This window comes from Thunnus albacares, chromosome 19 (genome assembly GCF_914725855.1).
Source record: "Thunnus albacares chromosome 19, fThuAlb1.1, whole genome shotgun sequence".
Classification (NCBI taxonomy): domain Eukaryota; kingdom Metazoa; phylum Chordata; class Actinopteri; order Scombriformes; family Scombridae; genus Thunnus; species Thunnus albacares.
Window position 1 is genome coordinate 19,640,923 of NC_058124.1, and position 15,443 is coordinate 19,656,365.

At 41.8% G+C, this 15,443-nt stretch overlaps 1 protein-coding gene across 1 annotated transcript in view; it reads right to left on the reverse strand.

Moving 5' to 3' along the window:
* The window catches only part of ext1b (exostosin glycosyltransferase 1b), a 116,376-nt gene that overhangs the window by 25,488 nt on the left and 75,445 nt on the right, over positions 1–15,443 (reverse strand). Inside the window, exons 2-4 of the mRNA XM_044335185.1 lie at positions 9,571–9,664; positions 4,937–5,044; positions 3,541–3,660 (exon numbers count right to left, since the gene is read on the reverse strand). Coding sequence (XP_044191120.1) covers positions 3,541–3,660; positions 4,937–5,044; positions 9,571–9,664 — 322 coding nt within the window. The remainder of the gene's footprint in view (positions 1–3,540; positions 3,661–4,936; positions 5,045–9,570; positions 9,665–15,443) is intronic.

The window sequence follows — 15,443 nt, forward strand, 5'->3', positions numbered from 1 at the left end:
AGAAGTGAGTCTGCGGGCGTGAGATGAAAGTTTAGAAGCCGGCTACGCTTCCCAAATATCTGCTTTGTATCACCTCAATAACAGCTATTGATCGTGTCAAGAGTGAAACGCCGCGGCACAAAGCAAAACCTGAAAGAAATCTATGTTACTGTGTAATATTTCCTCCGCAGCTCTTTTTTTTTTTTTTTATACCGCTCAGACGCCTTAAACAGATCAGCGAGTCAAAAGGCATCTGTGTCGGTCAGTCACACACACACAAAAAAAAGAGCAAAACACAGACAAAGTCATCTGCTGTATCTAAGCAGCAGTCAGTCAGGCCTACCCCGATCCTTTCTGTGCCCAAATAGAGCAGTCAGTCAAACAGTCAGACATGAGAATGGCCACTATTTTCCCCAGCTGCAGCTCGCCGTCGGCCTCTGCTGAACGGGCAGGCAGAGAAAAGAGATATTGCTGCTGTGCCCTTGAGCCATGCTAAATTGCCTCAGTAAAAACAGACACAGGTTTGTGGCCGTGTTTTATGGCCGCTATTGAATCGGGAGGTGACGGCTGTTGGCTTGGTGACTCAAAGGACGGGGATATATATATATATATATATATATATATATGTATATACACACACTGTATATATACTGTATACATATATGTATTTAAAGAAAGAGGTAAAGAGAGTCAGGTGGTCAAGTGATTTGCAGCAGTGGGAGATGAGTGAGCAGCTGATAGCTGTTCGAATTGTAAGAAGTTAATATAGCTGGAGGTGCCTCGCTGTAATAATATTGACAAAGCAACATAAAAATTCATCATAGGGAGGCGGGGGGGGGGGGGAGGTGAAGAAAGAGAAAGAAAAAAAAGCCACTGAGTTTTTTTTTTTTTTTAAACTCTCCCAAGCCTTGTCCCCGAGGGCAGTCGATAACCATTTGCCTCAGCTGAACAGATTAACTCGGAATCCGTTAACTTCTCTATAAAAACACTGCCTGCCACCTTAAAAACCCGGGGCCCTTACACCTTATGAGGGGCAATTTTGCTCGCTTGGCTGCAGCTCCTCCTCCGTCGGCAGCCCTCAGTCGGGACATGATGGACGACTCAATCTCACCTCCGAACAGCCACAATCAACCAATTAGAGCATGATAGATAAATCCTGGCTCTCCCGGAGCGCACTGTGAGCTTGGCTTTAATAGGTGAGTTTAATAGGTGTACCAGCAGCACAGTTCCGGCTATATTGACCTTGTGATTGGTCGAAACGTGTCCGCTTCCTGACAGGAAACACCGTATGATGGGATGAACTCATGTTTCCTGCCAGCTTGCCATTTCTACACACACACACACACGCGCGCGCGCGCACACAGAGTTTGAAGTGGATGTGCGAAGTCAATAAAGAAGCGGCAAATGTGTTTGTGAATGTGTACGAGGAGATTCAATCTGTCAAGATATCGGGAGTGAGTGTGTGTTTTGAGAGTGTGTGTGTGTGTGTGTGTTTCATCACAAGATCTGTAGTGAGGAGTGGGGATGGGGGGGGGAGGCGGGGGTGGGCATGCTCGACAGGATGAATAAACCATGTCGCTCGTTATCTCAGGGGGCTGCCACGGCAACGCCATTTACATGTCACCCCCTTCTCCTCTTCACCCTCTCTTCCTCCACTCACCTCTCTTCTGTCGCTCTTTTTACAGGACAGTCAGTCAGGATTAAGCGTTTAGCCCTCGTTGGATTCCATGTGAATGCACACACGCTCGCACACGCACACACACACACACACACACACACACACACGAACACACACTGAATCACAGGCTTTTGCCGTGTCACCTTGCTCTTTAGTGCAGGGTGACAGCGTGTCAGCAAGGTTATGCCTGGGTGGTGCCATGTGTATCTGGGCTGACATACCTTGACATATGGAGATGTGTCTCTGACTCTGCGCGCGTGCGTGTGTGTGTGTGTGTGTGTGTGTGTGTAATAGCTCACAGTGAGACAGACTAGATAACAAACAGACCACAGATGTAGCACTAGCTAAAATCAAGCAGACTCTAGATACTGAAGCCGGGAAAGATTACGTGCGCTGTGTATTGAGAGCGTGTTTAAGTGCTTGTGTGTGTGTGTGTGTGTGTGTGTGAGTGCGTAAAAGTCAAATTCAGATGTAAGATTCGGGAGGTTATACAGTAAATACAATTGTTGCATTGAAGGGAATCTTGCTCCGAGGCTTTAGCTACGCAGTAAGAGAGGAAATTAAATGCGTGATAGGATACTTCGATGAGAGAAGAGGCAGGAAGGAGGAGACATTTGTAACCACAGCATAAAGCTAGCAGTAAGCCCAGGTGTTATCCCTGCATCTATAAACAACTTGTTTAAACTGAATAATGAGGGACGGGGATTGGGTGGATAAATTGTTTTTTCCAGGCACATATTCCCTAAACTGGGTTATTGTTAACAAAGTGGTTACGCATGACAATATGAGGTCAGTGGAAAGAGGAAGGCTTCTGAACTCAGAGTGATACTCCACCCAAAAAGGCTTTTGAGTATGAAGAACACAGCTCTTGTAGGCTTGAAAAGCTGCTGTGAAAAGTTTTTATTTTTTATTTTTTTTGTCCTTCACCAAAACAGCAGCTGTAGTCAGTTTGGATTGAACGGATCCCAACGGTGACCTGTTTTTCATGGTGGGAAAAAAGGATCAACCTTTCCTTAGAAAACACTAATATTTTTGCCAAAATACGGTTTAACACATTGCCTCCATCTTAATCATCCATCCATCCTGATCTTCCGTCGGTCAGAATAACTTCAGCCTAGCTCACAAACTGGTTAGCTTAAAGGCTGGAGGACGCTTGAAATTAACTCGATGTGTCATCAGAAAAACATCTGACGGCGAGTGTTTATAGATGTTCCTAATGGCCACACTCACAGGCAGTTTCAAACAGTTTAACAGACAGTTAGACAGTTATTCACAAACAACAAGGTTTTCCTAATTAATTATTTTGGGTGGAATACTCCTGAAAGGTCACTGGCTTGAATCCCCACCAAAATAACTACCTGGTGGGATTAAATCTCTACTCTCTCTAAACAAATTGCTCCATGAAAGCTGTAACAGCTGAGTGCTGTGTTCATTGCAGCTTCCATGTTTCTAAACCTGCTACCACTAGTATTGTCTCTGCTGCTACAACCAATTCAACTAACAAGACTACTACTACTGTAACTCCACTAGCTTTACTACCAGTTCAACTACTACTTTTTCCATTGACTCCACTATTATAGAATTTGTATTGACATAGTCTGAGTAGAGATTCCAGTGTCAGAGAGGAACTTAGTGGAGGCTAGAGCTGCTCTCTGTGAAAATGTGGTGAAATTAAATTTTTCTGCTCTCTGTAAAAGACCGCTTTGCTTACAGCCTTGCACCGAAGAGAAGAGAGACCTGAGAATAAAGCGGAAGATCGTAGAGCGTCTGCTGTTGTGACGAGGCAGACCTCTGAGAGAGAGATTGATGATGGACGAGTAGGGGAGAGGCGGAGGAAAGCCAGAGAAGCCGAAGGGGCAGGTGTTTGTGTCTTGAATCCTCACCTCCAGTGTGGTCAGCACTATCTTTTCCACGGAGGAGAAGTACGCCTCCCACAGGAACTGAGTCTGCTGTCTGAGGGACAGGATCTTATCCTGGTGGATGGAGTGAACCGTGGTTGGAATCTGCAAACAACAAAAGAGCGAGTCAATCAGCGCTCAGTCCTAAAGCTGCTTTTTTTAAATACTGAACTGAGACATAAAATGTGGTGACAGGAAGAAAACTGGTCCCAAAGATACACTAAAAGCACATGAAGGTGCAGCAGCCTTGTAGACTGTAAGCTGAAAAAGATATTGCAGGTTTGTGGGGGTAGCACCGACAGTAGAGATATTTTTTAAGTCTTTTATGGCAAGTCCAAGTCAAGTCGAGTCAATAAACACAAGTAGGGGTTCAAATCTTGCCAAAGCTAAGCTTAAATCAAGTCTCAAATCCTTGAGGGAAAGTCAAAACTGCAAATCAATTCTTTCAGGTTTATGAGTGCTGACCGTTTGGAAACGTGGGATCCGAGAGTAAAAAAAAAAAAAATATTGCTGTGTAGCATTTACAGTAGACAAAAGAACGTCAAAGGGAATGAAGCAAACAACAGAAGGGATTTACAGAAAATAAAGGCAACAGAAACTAACAGTCATCAAAGAGCGTGAAGGAAGAGAGGCTAAAAATGCTGTAGCAGCCATTTGTTGGATGCTTTTATACTTTCCTTCAAAGAGTTCTGCACTTTAGTGCTTGTGTGAGTTTATTTGTGAAGGTGAAGGCAAAAAAACACTTTTTTTTTTTTTTTTTTTAAATCAACTCTTTAGTAAATAGTGTATTTCCATTTTTATTGAAGAAGTGCAGTATTTTTCAAAAGTATATTTCCTAACTACAGTTATTCCACATATATACACACACATACTATACTGTATGTTGTCCATCATGTTGGATGCACCTCAGCCAGTCACACAGATCCACAGATAGATCTGGGATGGCTTGATGCTGCTACACAGAGTGAGCTGAGATGGAGCTCCTCCTACGTTATAAAACTCAATGTCAAACAATATTATTATACACTTCATTCAAATTAAGATTTAATGGGCATATAATTACTTTTCCTCCCATGAAGTTCGAGCAATTCCAGCCAAAATACATTTTGCTCGTTCTATTTACTTGCCCTCTGATATAACTATATGAGACTTTGAGTGACATTTTCATGCACTCAAGGACTTGGTATGCAGCCTGGAATTTTGCTCAGATGAAAGCGACTCCGACGGAAAACAAAACAGGATTTTGAATATTTTTTTAAAGAGATATGGGTTTTCATTTCGGGGCGTGGGATCGCTGCTGTTTCTTTTATCTGGTATACTGTGGTTTTCAGGTCATATACAGATCATGTGGTTTTGTGCGAGTGCGTCTACGGGCCGTTACCTGCAGCAGGAGCCTCTCGTCGCCGATGACTGCAGCTGTGTTCCAGTCGATGATCTCGGAGAAAGGCAGCTCCCAGCCGTTACTCAGCATCACCGGCACACATGCAGCCTGAGAGAGACGCACACACACACACACACACAGACAGACAGACAGAGAGGGAAGCTTGGACATGATCCTTTACAAACACAATCATTGCTCCGGCTAAATCATGACTGCTATACTACATATTGATCCCGATTATTAAAGCGTCTCTTTTCATATAAATTCACTATTATAATTGATCCGTCTGCGTCTGTCCGTGACCCTGTGTGTTCATACCTAAATCTCTCATTTAGCAGAAATTGGATTCTTTTTTTTTTTTATTGTCGAGCTTCTTTGGCGTGATTTGGACATACCGCACAATGGAAAAATAAAATCAGTGGTGAGGCTTGTAGCAGCCAAGTAGGGTAGTCAAAACTATATATATATGCAGCACAAAGTCCATAATAGCAGCTTCTTTTTATAACTCATGGCTTTATAGATGCCAACTTAATCAGCTACAGACAAGATGCTGTTTCAGAGCAGAAAGCTCATCAAACAGCTGAACTTTAAAAACCGAGAGGGAAAAGCAGGGACTAGGACACAATAGGAGGCTAAAAATGGTAATTGCGCAGATTTAAATCTATCTAAAGTACACGAGAAACGCTGAACTTATTGAACTGTATGCTAGATTGTGTCCTAACACATTTTTAAATGACAGAAACTAAAGACTATTAAAGGAAATGGCAAAGTTACATAATGTGCTAAGAGCTCTCTTAGTAGATTTTTTAGGCCATTTATGGGCAGCGGAACGAGCTGTAAACACTACATTGACATACTTTCACCTACCAAATGTCTTAACAGCTGCTTATTTATACAACCAGCAGAAACAGGTCAAACTTTAACGGTCATTACATTCTCTCCTGTTAATTCTGTTTTGGGCTCCACTTCTTCCTGAGGGAAATATCTGGCTCTTTAGTTGCTAACTATTATAATTATCTTAACATTGTCTGTTGTTTGGTGTCAGCAGGTAGCGTACAGGGGGCTTATCAAAACTTTTTAAAAGAAAACAGCTGCCTGCTTAATGAGAGTGAGGTGAGATTCAACCAAACATTAAAGTTGCAGGCTGTAAAACCAAAACAATGAGCTGAAAGATGCTAAAACGCTCTATAGAGCTGAGGGGAACTGTGACATCAGGTTATAAATTATCTGTGGAGTCATCACTGCGAGAGACTCCCTTCACATTACACATAGTCATGTGACCCTTTGTTAATATAAAAATATGAACTAGTGCAGCTTTAATGTTTTGTTTTTTTAAAGTGCAGCTGTAGTATGCATACTTAACAGTACACAATTATGAGCTTGGATATAACCTAAACACTGTATGCATACATGTTGTTTGGGTTATAGTTACAAAATTTAAGATACAATATGAGCTTTGCACAGGTTAGTGCTCAGATACACAAAAATAAACATGCAGTACAATCGAGATAAGCAGGCCGGCAGCGTATAGTCACATAGAAAGGAATGCAATACAATGATGACTAGTAAAAAAATTAGAGCTGTAATGATTTGTTGATTATTAGTCATTCGACAGAAAGGCAAGCATTTTGATGATCAAATTATCGTTTTAGTAATATTTTAAAAGCAAAAACATTTTCTGGTTCTAATTTCTCAAATGTCAGGTTTTTATGATTTTCTTTTTGATGGTAGACTGAATGTCTTTGGGTTTTGGGCTGCTGGTCGGACACCAACTCGGCCTGTGGGAAAGTATTCACATTTCACAATTTTCTGACATTTAATAGACCAAACGGTAAATTGATTAATCAAAAAAATATTTGGCAGATTAATCAACAAAGAAAATAATCATTAGTTGCAGGCCTAATATAAATACATGGATATGGTAGAAATTAGCATCCATTCTTGGGAAATTAGATCACAAACATTTTGTACTGACAATAATAGTTTAAAGTTGTGACTAAGCTCCAGACATGCAAACAGGCAGCTTGGATTTATCTAAACCCAAAAAAAAACATTTATTCATTGTGCTGCAACATTTGCGAACCACAAGAACTCAAACACGCACAAAAAGAATTTCTTAATTACATGCTTAATAGATCTGTTCCCGATTCTCTTTGTTTTTATTTGATTTCTAAAAAATATTTACGGCATTTATAAGCCTGAATAATCAAAGAAAACAACACTGTGTCTGCTCAGATTGTGTTGATTCGATCTCAAGTGAACGCGCTCGCCGCTGAACGGCCATTTGTGTTTTTTTTTTTTATTGTTGTTGTTTTAAAGCTGCACCTATTGACACATCAATATTAAAACGGTAACTTCAGGTGCAGGAGAGTTAATTACTCTGAGGAGGCGAGCGGGAGGAATGATAAAAAGAGGAGAGGGAGGGAATTAAAAAAGATCAAAAGGCAGAACAAAGTGAATAAATAGATATAAAAAAAGATGAAAGGAGGGGAAGGTAATGAAGCTGAATGTGACCTTTGGCAAAGGAGTGGCAGAGGGATGGAGGGATGAGAGGTAGAGAAATAGAGGCAACAGCTGGTGTGTGTGTGCTTGTGTGTACGTATGCGTGCGTGTGTGTGTTCGTGGTGGGAGTTTGATGTAATGACGGCCTTGTCACTCCCAGGTCATAAAGGTGTCAGCTCAACCAGAACTGGCCCTCGGGCTCTGCTGTGGTTTCTTCAACAAACACACAATAAAGCACACGATCCCATGCATACAGATATACACACACACACACACACACACACACACACACACACACACACACACACACACACACACACACACACACACACACACAGAGTTGACCTCTATTAGGAATTGCTTTCTCATGCACTAAGACCAAAGCCTGTAAATACTCTCCCTGCGTCTTCCTCTGGAACGGTGTGAGTTGATGGATGGAGTGAGTCAGACAAATGGAGAAGGAAGATGGAGAGAAAAGATGGGAGTATAGGGAAGGATAGGAGAGAGGAGAGAAGGCGTATTTCCCTCCTGAGTAAAGTGCGCTGTGATGTGTGCGTGGCAGCTGATAGTGAGATAAGCACACTTATGAGGGTGCACTCTGTGGCGGTGTACGGTAAGGAGAGGTAAAGGACAGTGCAGTAGTAATGCAGGAGAGTGCAGTGCAGTTACAGAAATGGATGAGCGGGGAAATGAAGAGAGCTAAAGTGTGCAGATTTCAACAGGCAGGAGTAGATCCAATATTAGGAAATCATTCTAGAGAGGTGGAATAGGTGGATATTATGGTCATATGGCAAGGTACTACAGCACAGTACATGTAGTGCTGTTGACTCCTAATCGGGTTAAATCCTCACTCGACCTCAACTATACATAGTCTCATGGATCTGTGTAAACCATGTTAAGATCCCGATATCATTGTGATAACAGTTGCTTATTGTGTCACTGGAATGCAGACAAAACAAACCAGCAAAGATGAGATTTTTATCATTTTTGTTCCTGTAAATTTGGATCATTATCACTTTAGCTAAAGGCTTAGTCACAGCAGAAAGTGTTACAGTAAAATTCATCCGCCCGCCTTCACAAAATAGCTTGGTGATGTAGCGACTTGCAGGCTAACACGCTGGCCGGGCCAAGAATATGCTAACGCTAGTCACTCTCTATAGCTAGTTAAACTTCTTTCTATTGTTCTCAGGATTGTACATCACTTCATTCAATAAAGAGGTACTGAAGAGAGACAAAACCACTCCAAGCTAGTTACAAATTCACAGTTTATTCAAAAGATGATTGCAAACTATTTCTCTTTTGTGGTTCAATTTATAGCTACAGTAGCTAATAAGCTGTATTAGCCTCCTCCATTTGAGACTCTCTGTTCCTTCTAAACGTCACCAAAGTTGCATTTGATACAAATAATTTGCAGTGATTTATTTCGCCCCCGCGAGCAGCTCCGCTGATTGTAGCTATTCCATTGAAATTCATCGATTTTGCCAAGACGTTTTGCCATTTTCAAAGGTTTGGACAGGCCTTTATTCGTATACTTTAATGGAAAAATCCAAAGCGTTACCTTTCAGAAGAGACCAGGATCATGACTGTAATCACAAGGGTTCAACAGTGACCATTTTATTTTGTGTAAGCTATTATCAAGGCAATGACAGTTTTTTTTTTATCCGATGCCTGATCAAAATTATTGTTAAACTACAGATAAAACCAGGAGTTTTCTAATAGATTTCTATTCTTCCATCACCAGTCCAATCATTTCACTGTCAAATATTTCCACAAAGGCAGCAACAATTTAACAGTTAATCTTCAAAACTGTCCTCCAGTGTTGCAACATAAAACGTATTTAAGAGGCAGGAGGAGGCAGCTAATCCTTTCAGTAAAGGTCTTGTTTGTTTGTATTAATTACACTATGAAACTCAAAATGAAAGTAGCAATGATTTAGTGATCCTTTAATGCTTAATGAAATGGCTTCAATGGTGCTACAAAGTGGGAGGTTGAGTGTAGGTAGTGCTTCTTTTTTTTCTTCCCAGTAATATCGCTGATGGGCATGAATTTACAGCACATGCACTGCTTTCTCATAAAGGAGTGTGTGTGTGTGTTGGTGTGTGTGTGTGTGTGTTTGTTTGTTGCCTGTTTACCTGCAGCGCCTCGAGGAAGCGAAAGGAGCCCAGTCGTCTGCCGCGGGGCACCAAACAGAAGGTGGAGTTGTGGAGCATCTCCTTGTAGTCATACCTACAGAGACACAACACAGATGCATGCGCGATGAGTTCAGGGACGTAAACAAGGACATGATATTTACAACAAAACACTGAGAAAAAAAAAAAAAAAAAGCCTCTGTAATCGGAGGAAAACACTCTCTACATGCACCACGCTTTCTATTTTACAACTGACGATTTTAGATGAATGACTGAATATTGCAAAGTTCAACAAATATTGATGTTAAACACGGCTTGTGCGCTACGTCTACACACAGTTATCATCACAAACACATTTACAGCACGTCAAAATTTACACGTTTTATGACATAAACCCAAACAGAAGAGGGAGAAGAAATTCCTCCAGGGAAATGTCAAGAGAAACGCCCATTCCAGTGGTTTCAGCTCTGGTTACTGTGAAAACTTCACAGCATCTGTCGTACATTTTTGGGGCAAAATTATGGTTTATTACAACTCGGGTCTTAGACGCCAACAGTTTATCCGGGTTATTATCCCTTAATCTAGAGAATCGCTGTGTTCCCGCACAACTACGTCAAGTACGGTAGGTCAAAGTTGAGACAGGAAGTTGGTCTGTAAATTCTGATGTGTTGTTTGACACTTTGGGGTAATTATTTTCCTTATGTTTGGCTAATGTGACGGTATGTTTAAAACCCATATGATCGTCTCACTGCTCATGTGTTTTGCGCTGTAGGACTACTTCTTAAAGAACTTGTTGCTTTTCCAGATACCAGCAATTAAATTAAGGATGGCTAAAAGGTCCAATTTGTAATGACTTGTAATTCCCATTTAATTATGTACTACCCCCTTCCAATACTATCTTTTTTCTCCACTTTATCCCTTCTCAGCCTCTCCACCTGTTTATCTCTCCCTCCTTCGTTCAACTCCCACTTTCCTCTCTCTTTTTCTCCATCCCCACAACTCTCCTACCCCCCCCCCCCCCCCACTCTGCTATCTCACACACCACATGCTCCCTTGCACTCTCCGCCTCCTCTTCTCACCACCTTTCTCAATCCCTCTATCTCTTAAAGCAGGAGGCCAACACGCTCTCCCTCCTCATGCCCCCTCATCCCTCTATCTCTCCAGCGAGGTGTGTCTTATTGCTCTCCAAACAGGGTGATCAACTCTGCCAGGGGTAATGAGCTGAGAGTGACACCTGCTTCCACCACACAGCTGGCTCAGTGTCTATGAATGTGTGTGCGTGAGTGTGTGTGTGGGGGTGTTTGTGTGTGTGTGTGAGACAGCAAAAGACAGAAATAGAAAGAAAGTGTGAATCTGTGCATCCCTCTGTGTTCAAATTTGCATGCATGGTGCTTTACTATGTGTTTTGACAGTAGAGCTATTCCTATCAACTATTTTGATAATCAATTTGAGTAATTTTTTTAAAAGAAAAAATGGTTCCAGCTTCTTAAATGTGAATATTTTCTGGCATTTTCGGTCCTCTATGACAGTAAACTGAATATCTCTGTGTTGTGGACTGTTGGTCGGGACAAAACAAGACATTTGGGAATCAGTGATCGACATTTTTCACCGTTTTCTAGGTCAAACAACTAATCAATTAATTGAGGATCGACAGATTAATCTATAATGAAAAAGAATCTTTAGTTGCAGCCATGTGATCCAGTGCTTGTGTACGGGTGCAGCAATGTTGACATGTATGTGTGTGTAGTGTTGTAAAAGAGATATGAAGATGTTTGAGATGGTCATTTACATTCTCCTTCATAGTGTCAACCTCTATTATGTCACCGGATGCCAGATTTCACCCTCAATCACATTTTTGTTTGGCTCTCATGTCCTCCTCTGTCTTTATTTCTTCTCTCTTTCTTGCTTTTTCCCCAAACACGGACACAGAGATGTCTTCTTTACCCCCTGGCTGCCTCTCATACATGCACACACACACAGAGGTAATAAAAAATCACCTAAAAGCTAACATGCAAATTCAGGTCTGAGGGAGAAGCAGCATTATTAAGGCTCATCATTTTCTCTTTTAATCAATTTCCACCGATAAACAGCCTCATTTTTTTTTTTACAAGGAGCGGGTCTGTTTAGGGCTTATTTTCACCCAAATATTCTGTCCCCATGAACACAAAAGTTGTTATTTTTCCTCCTGCTGTAGGAGGACACTGATCACAGCAATTAACAGTAAACTAGATCATCTTGAGACATCGACAGCTCAGAAAATATGCTTCACTGTGAAGGAAGAGGGAGAAAAATGGGGAGAAAGCACAAATAAATGAGCTGCTAATGATGCGCAAGGGTTTATAAGAAAGTGGGGGCAGGGGGGAAGCGAGCGTTTGTGCTGCCAATGTGATTTCATAAGATCTGTTTTCATACAGCTGTCTTTATTATTAATTTCTAAAGAGGTTTTTTTTTTTTTTATCAGTTTTTAACTAATCAATATAAACACCAACAGTTATTTTTTTATTCCTGTGGGAAAAAATAAATAATTAGCCCTAAAGGTTGTTTAGGTTGGGGGTTAAGAGAGTGGTGAGGCAGAAAATCATTTCTCATTTAGCCATTGTCTATACAAGGTGAAGGTTGAAGGACACACACACATACTCGACATGCACACACACACACACACACACACACACACTCTACATGCACAGACACTCTGCTCTATCGACGATACTGTGGATGTACTGTAGCTCCTACAGAAGTGTGACACTGATTGCTGATGCTGCCTTCTGCGAGGGCGTGTGCATGTGAATCTGGACTGAGCTGACAGGGCAAAAGCTGGAAGCTAAGCAAACCATTTACACACACACACATACGCAAACACACACAGACACACACACACTTGATGATGATTGCTGATGTTGCCTGTGAGATGCTAACTTGTCTCTTCTTTAGCTGAGCTCTAATGAAGTGTGGGGACATGACAGCCTGTGATAAAATCCCACCCTCATTTCACACCTACATGCATAACATTCTGTGCAGCACATACACACGTGCATACACACACACACACACACACACACACACACACACACACAGACAAAGTTGCGTGAACAGGCGACAGCTGCACGCCCTCGAATTGACGTTCCGTCACCTGTCGATGGAGACGAAGAAGCTATCTTAGCCCATATTTCCACACCAGCTGTCTGCCTGGACGGTGTTTTTGCATGTGTGTGTGTGTGTGTGTGTGTGTGTGTGAGAGTTACAGCCCACAAAACAGACCAGATCTGATGGCAGTGAATATCAATGTGGGGATTTAACACGCAACAGCCCTGTAACATGTTTTATCTCACCACTACACTTTCATGCATGTGTGTCAAATCTTCTGTCTCCGTCACGTTTAATACGATGCAAATGTTTTCTGTGTGTTTCTATTTGACTTGCGCTGTCACGGGAAGAACTTTTTCCACTTTTTAACTCATTTTTTTTCCCCCCCCGAGGAAGTTTCAACCACGTCTCACGAGCAAATTGCTGGTTTACAGGATGCAAATTCATGCTACGAGGTGACTGCTGCCAGTTGCATCCCTCCCACCTGATGCACCTGCTGTGCACCTCAACCTTATGATGACTGGGATTGTCCCCAGCAGAGATCATTTTCTTTTTATGGAGGGAGTGTTAGTGGTTCAGAGATTTGAATGAGGTGATGAGTTTGCACGAGTCCCTTCCTTCCCTATTCCTTTCCTCCCTCCTCTTCCTTTCCTCGAACCTCCCGCTGGTTTGGACTTAAAGCACGGGTCAGAGGCCTCATCTTGCTTTCGCTGTCTTTTTCATCCTCTCTACCTCTTTTTTTCCTGTTCGGTCTCACAGCTCTCTCTCTCTTCGTTTTGTCCTTGTGACCTTGAGCTGGTGGAGGAAAAACCACCGCTGAGCTCTGAGCCAGCAGGCTGTGATCGTGTGTATTTAGATTTTTCTTGCACTTGTGTGTCACTCTTCCATTGTGTATATGAACGTATGGCGATTAATTAGTCTCAAAACCCCCCCCGCACATAAAATCCAGGCGCGTGCACGTGATAGGAGCAGTATCTGTGAGCGGAAAACCATCCCCGTGAGAGAGAGAGAGCATTTCTGCTCCACGTACGATGTGTGTGTATGTGAGTGTGAATGAAAACAGAGTTAAAAAAAAAAGGACAACAGAGCGAGCGCTCGACAAAGGTGAAGTGGTACCCTACTGGAAAGACTCACTCGTGTCACGTTCGGAGTAAAAAACAGAAAATATGAACAAGCGGTGAAAATAGGAAGCAGACAGAAAACAAGGTTGCTTTGTATTCACACGAGAGCGTGAGAGTGTGTTTGAGTGCACATGTCAGCATGTCCAACAACTGTGAAGCAGTTAAGAAACACTTCTCTGCCAGCCCCGATGGCAACGTCCTACATTATTGCCATGGCAACCTGTCATTAAGTGCCTTCATTTGCCGCAACTTAATTACATGGGATCTGCTCTCCATCCACACAGACAGGGGGTAAAGGGGGTGATAGAGGAGAGGGATGGAAACAGTATGTTTTAATAAACACACCATCCGGCTAATCTTGTTGGTAGTTGGAAGAACTTTTGACCAATGAGACACCGAGCCTGCTCACGCCACCATCAACCAGCCTGATTGCATTACTACTGCATACTACTCAGCTCCTTCGTATTAGTACAGATTTACCAATAGGAATTTGTAGTTTTCCAGAAATAATCGGTCTCTGATATCACAAAAAGGAACACAAAAGCAGGCTTCTCATTTGAAGCTGACAACTATCAGTTTTGTTGGCTGAAATGACGCTAACAGATTTTATCAACTGTAGCTACAGTAGCTAACTAGGCTAATTAACTGGTTTTAGTTCACTTTTTAACAATGACAAAGGGTCTTAAATATGAACATGATGGCTAAATACATATAATTGTGCTAAAGGACTGAGGCTACAACTACAAGTAGCCTACCAGGCAAAAGTCAACATCATCAACAGTCGATGATACATGTGGAAGACTCAAATAAATAAATGAACAGTATTGTTCTTGTATTGCAGGATGACTAAACCTTAAAACTTAAATTTTGTTCCAACATAACCCTGATAGGATGCTACAGAAGAATATACTTGGACAGGTAAAAACTTTTGCTTTACTGTTGGAATTTTCAAACAACATGTTTAACTTACAACAAGTGAAAAGGTTTTGAGGATAGACTAAACAGCGAGTCTGGGAAACATAATTACAACTCGGGTAACAGGTTCTGCTGAGGATGCTGGTGTAAACTTTCAAAAAAACAAACAAAGAGCAGGACAGAGACGTAGCAGCTTGGCTCCACACAGTCGATGTGTTGGTCTTGAACCGGGCGTTTTCTAACCTGTGTCTCTACATAATAATGTAGTCAGGTTAAAAAAAGTATGCTCCTTGCCTTGGGAAGTAATGCTAGGTTTCTATTGTAAAATAAACAGGTTAGCCGTGCATGCTAACATTTGCAGCTTACATTAGACAAGATAAACACAATGTTTATTCCAATCCTTACAATTTTGCTCTTGAGGTTTGGTGTTGGAAAGGCGATAGAAAAAAAATGACATCATCCTCCTAACAGAAATACAGATTATTGTTCTCATTAGAGCGCCGTTAACACCGCTTCAAATGCAAAGATTGACAGGCCTGCTGTGCCTCATTACAGTTGCTAAGATATGACTGGACAATCGCTGGTGGTTTAGCAAAAACAGTCAATTACAAGTAAAAGTCATGTGTCCTGAAGTAAATAGTGCGAGAAATGTGTAAAAAGTAGCATAAAAGTGAAAGAGTGAGAGAGTACTTCAGGTCAGTATTCGAGTAAATGTTAAGGCAGCCCAGATTCCCAAAGGGGTGAGCTTAGAAGGGC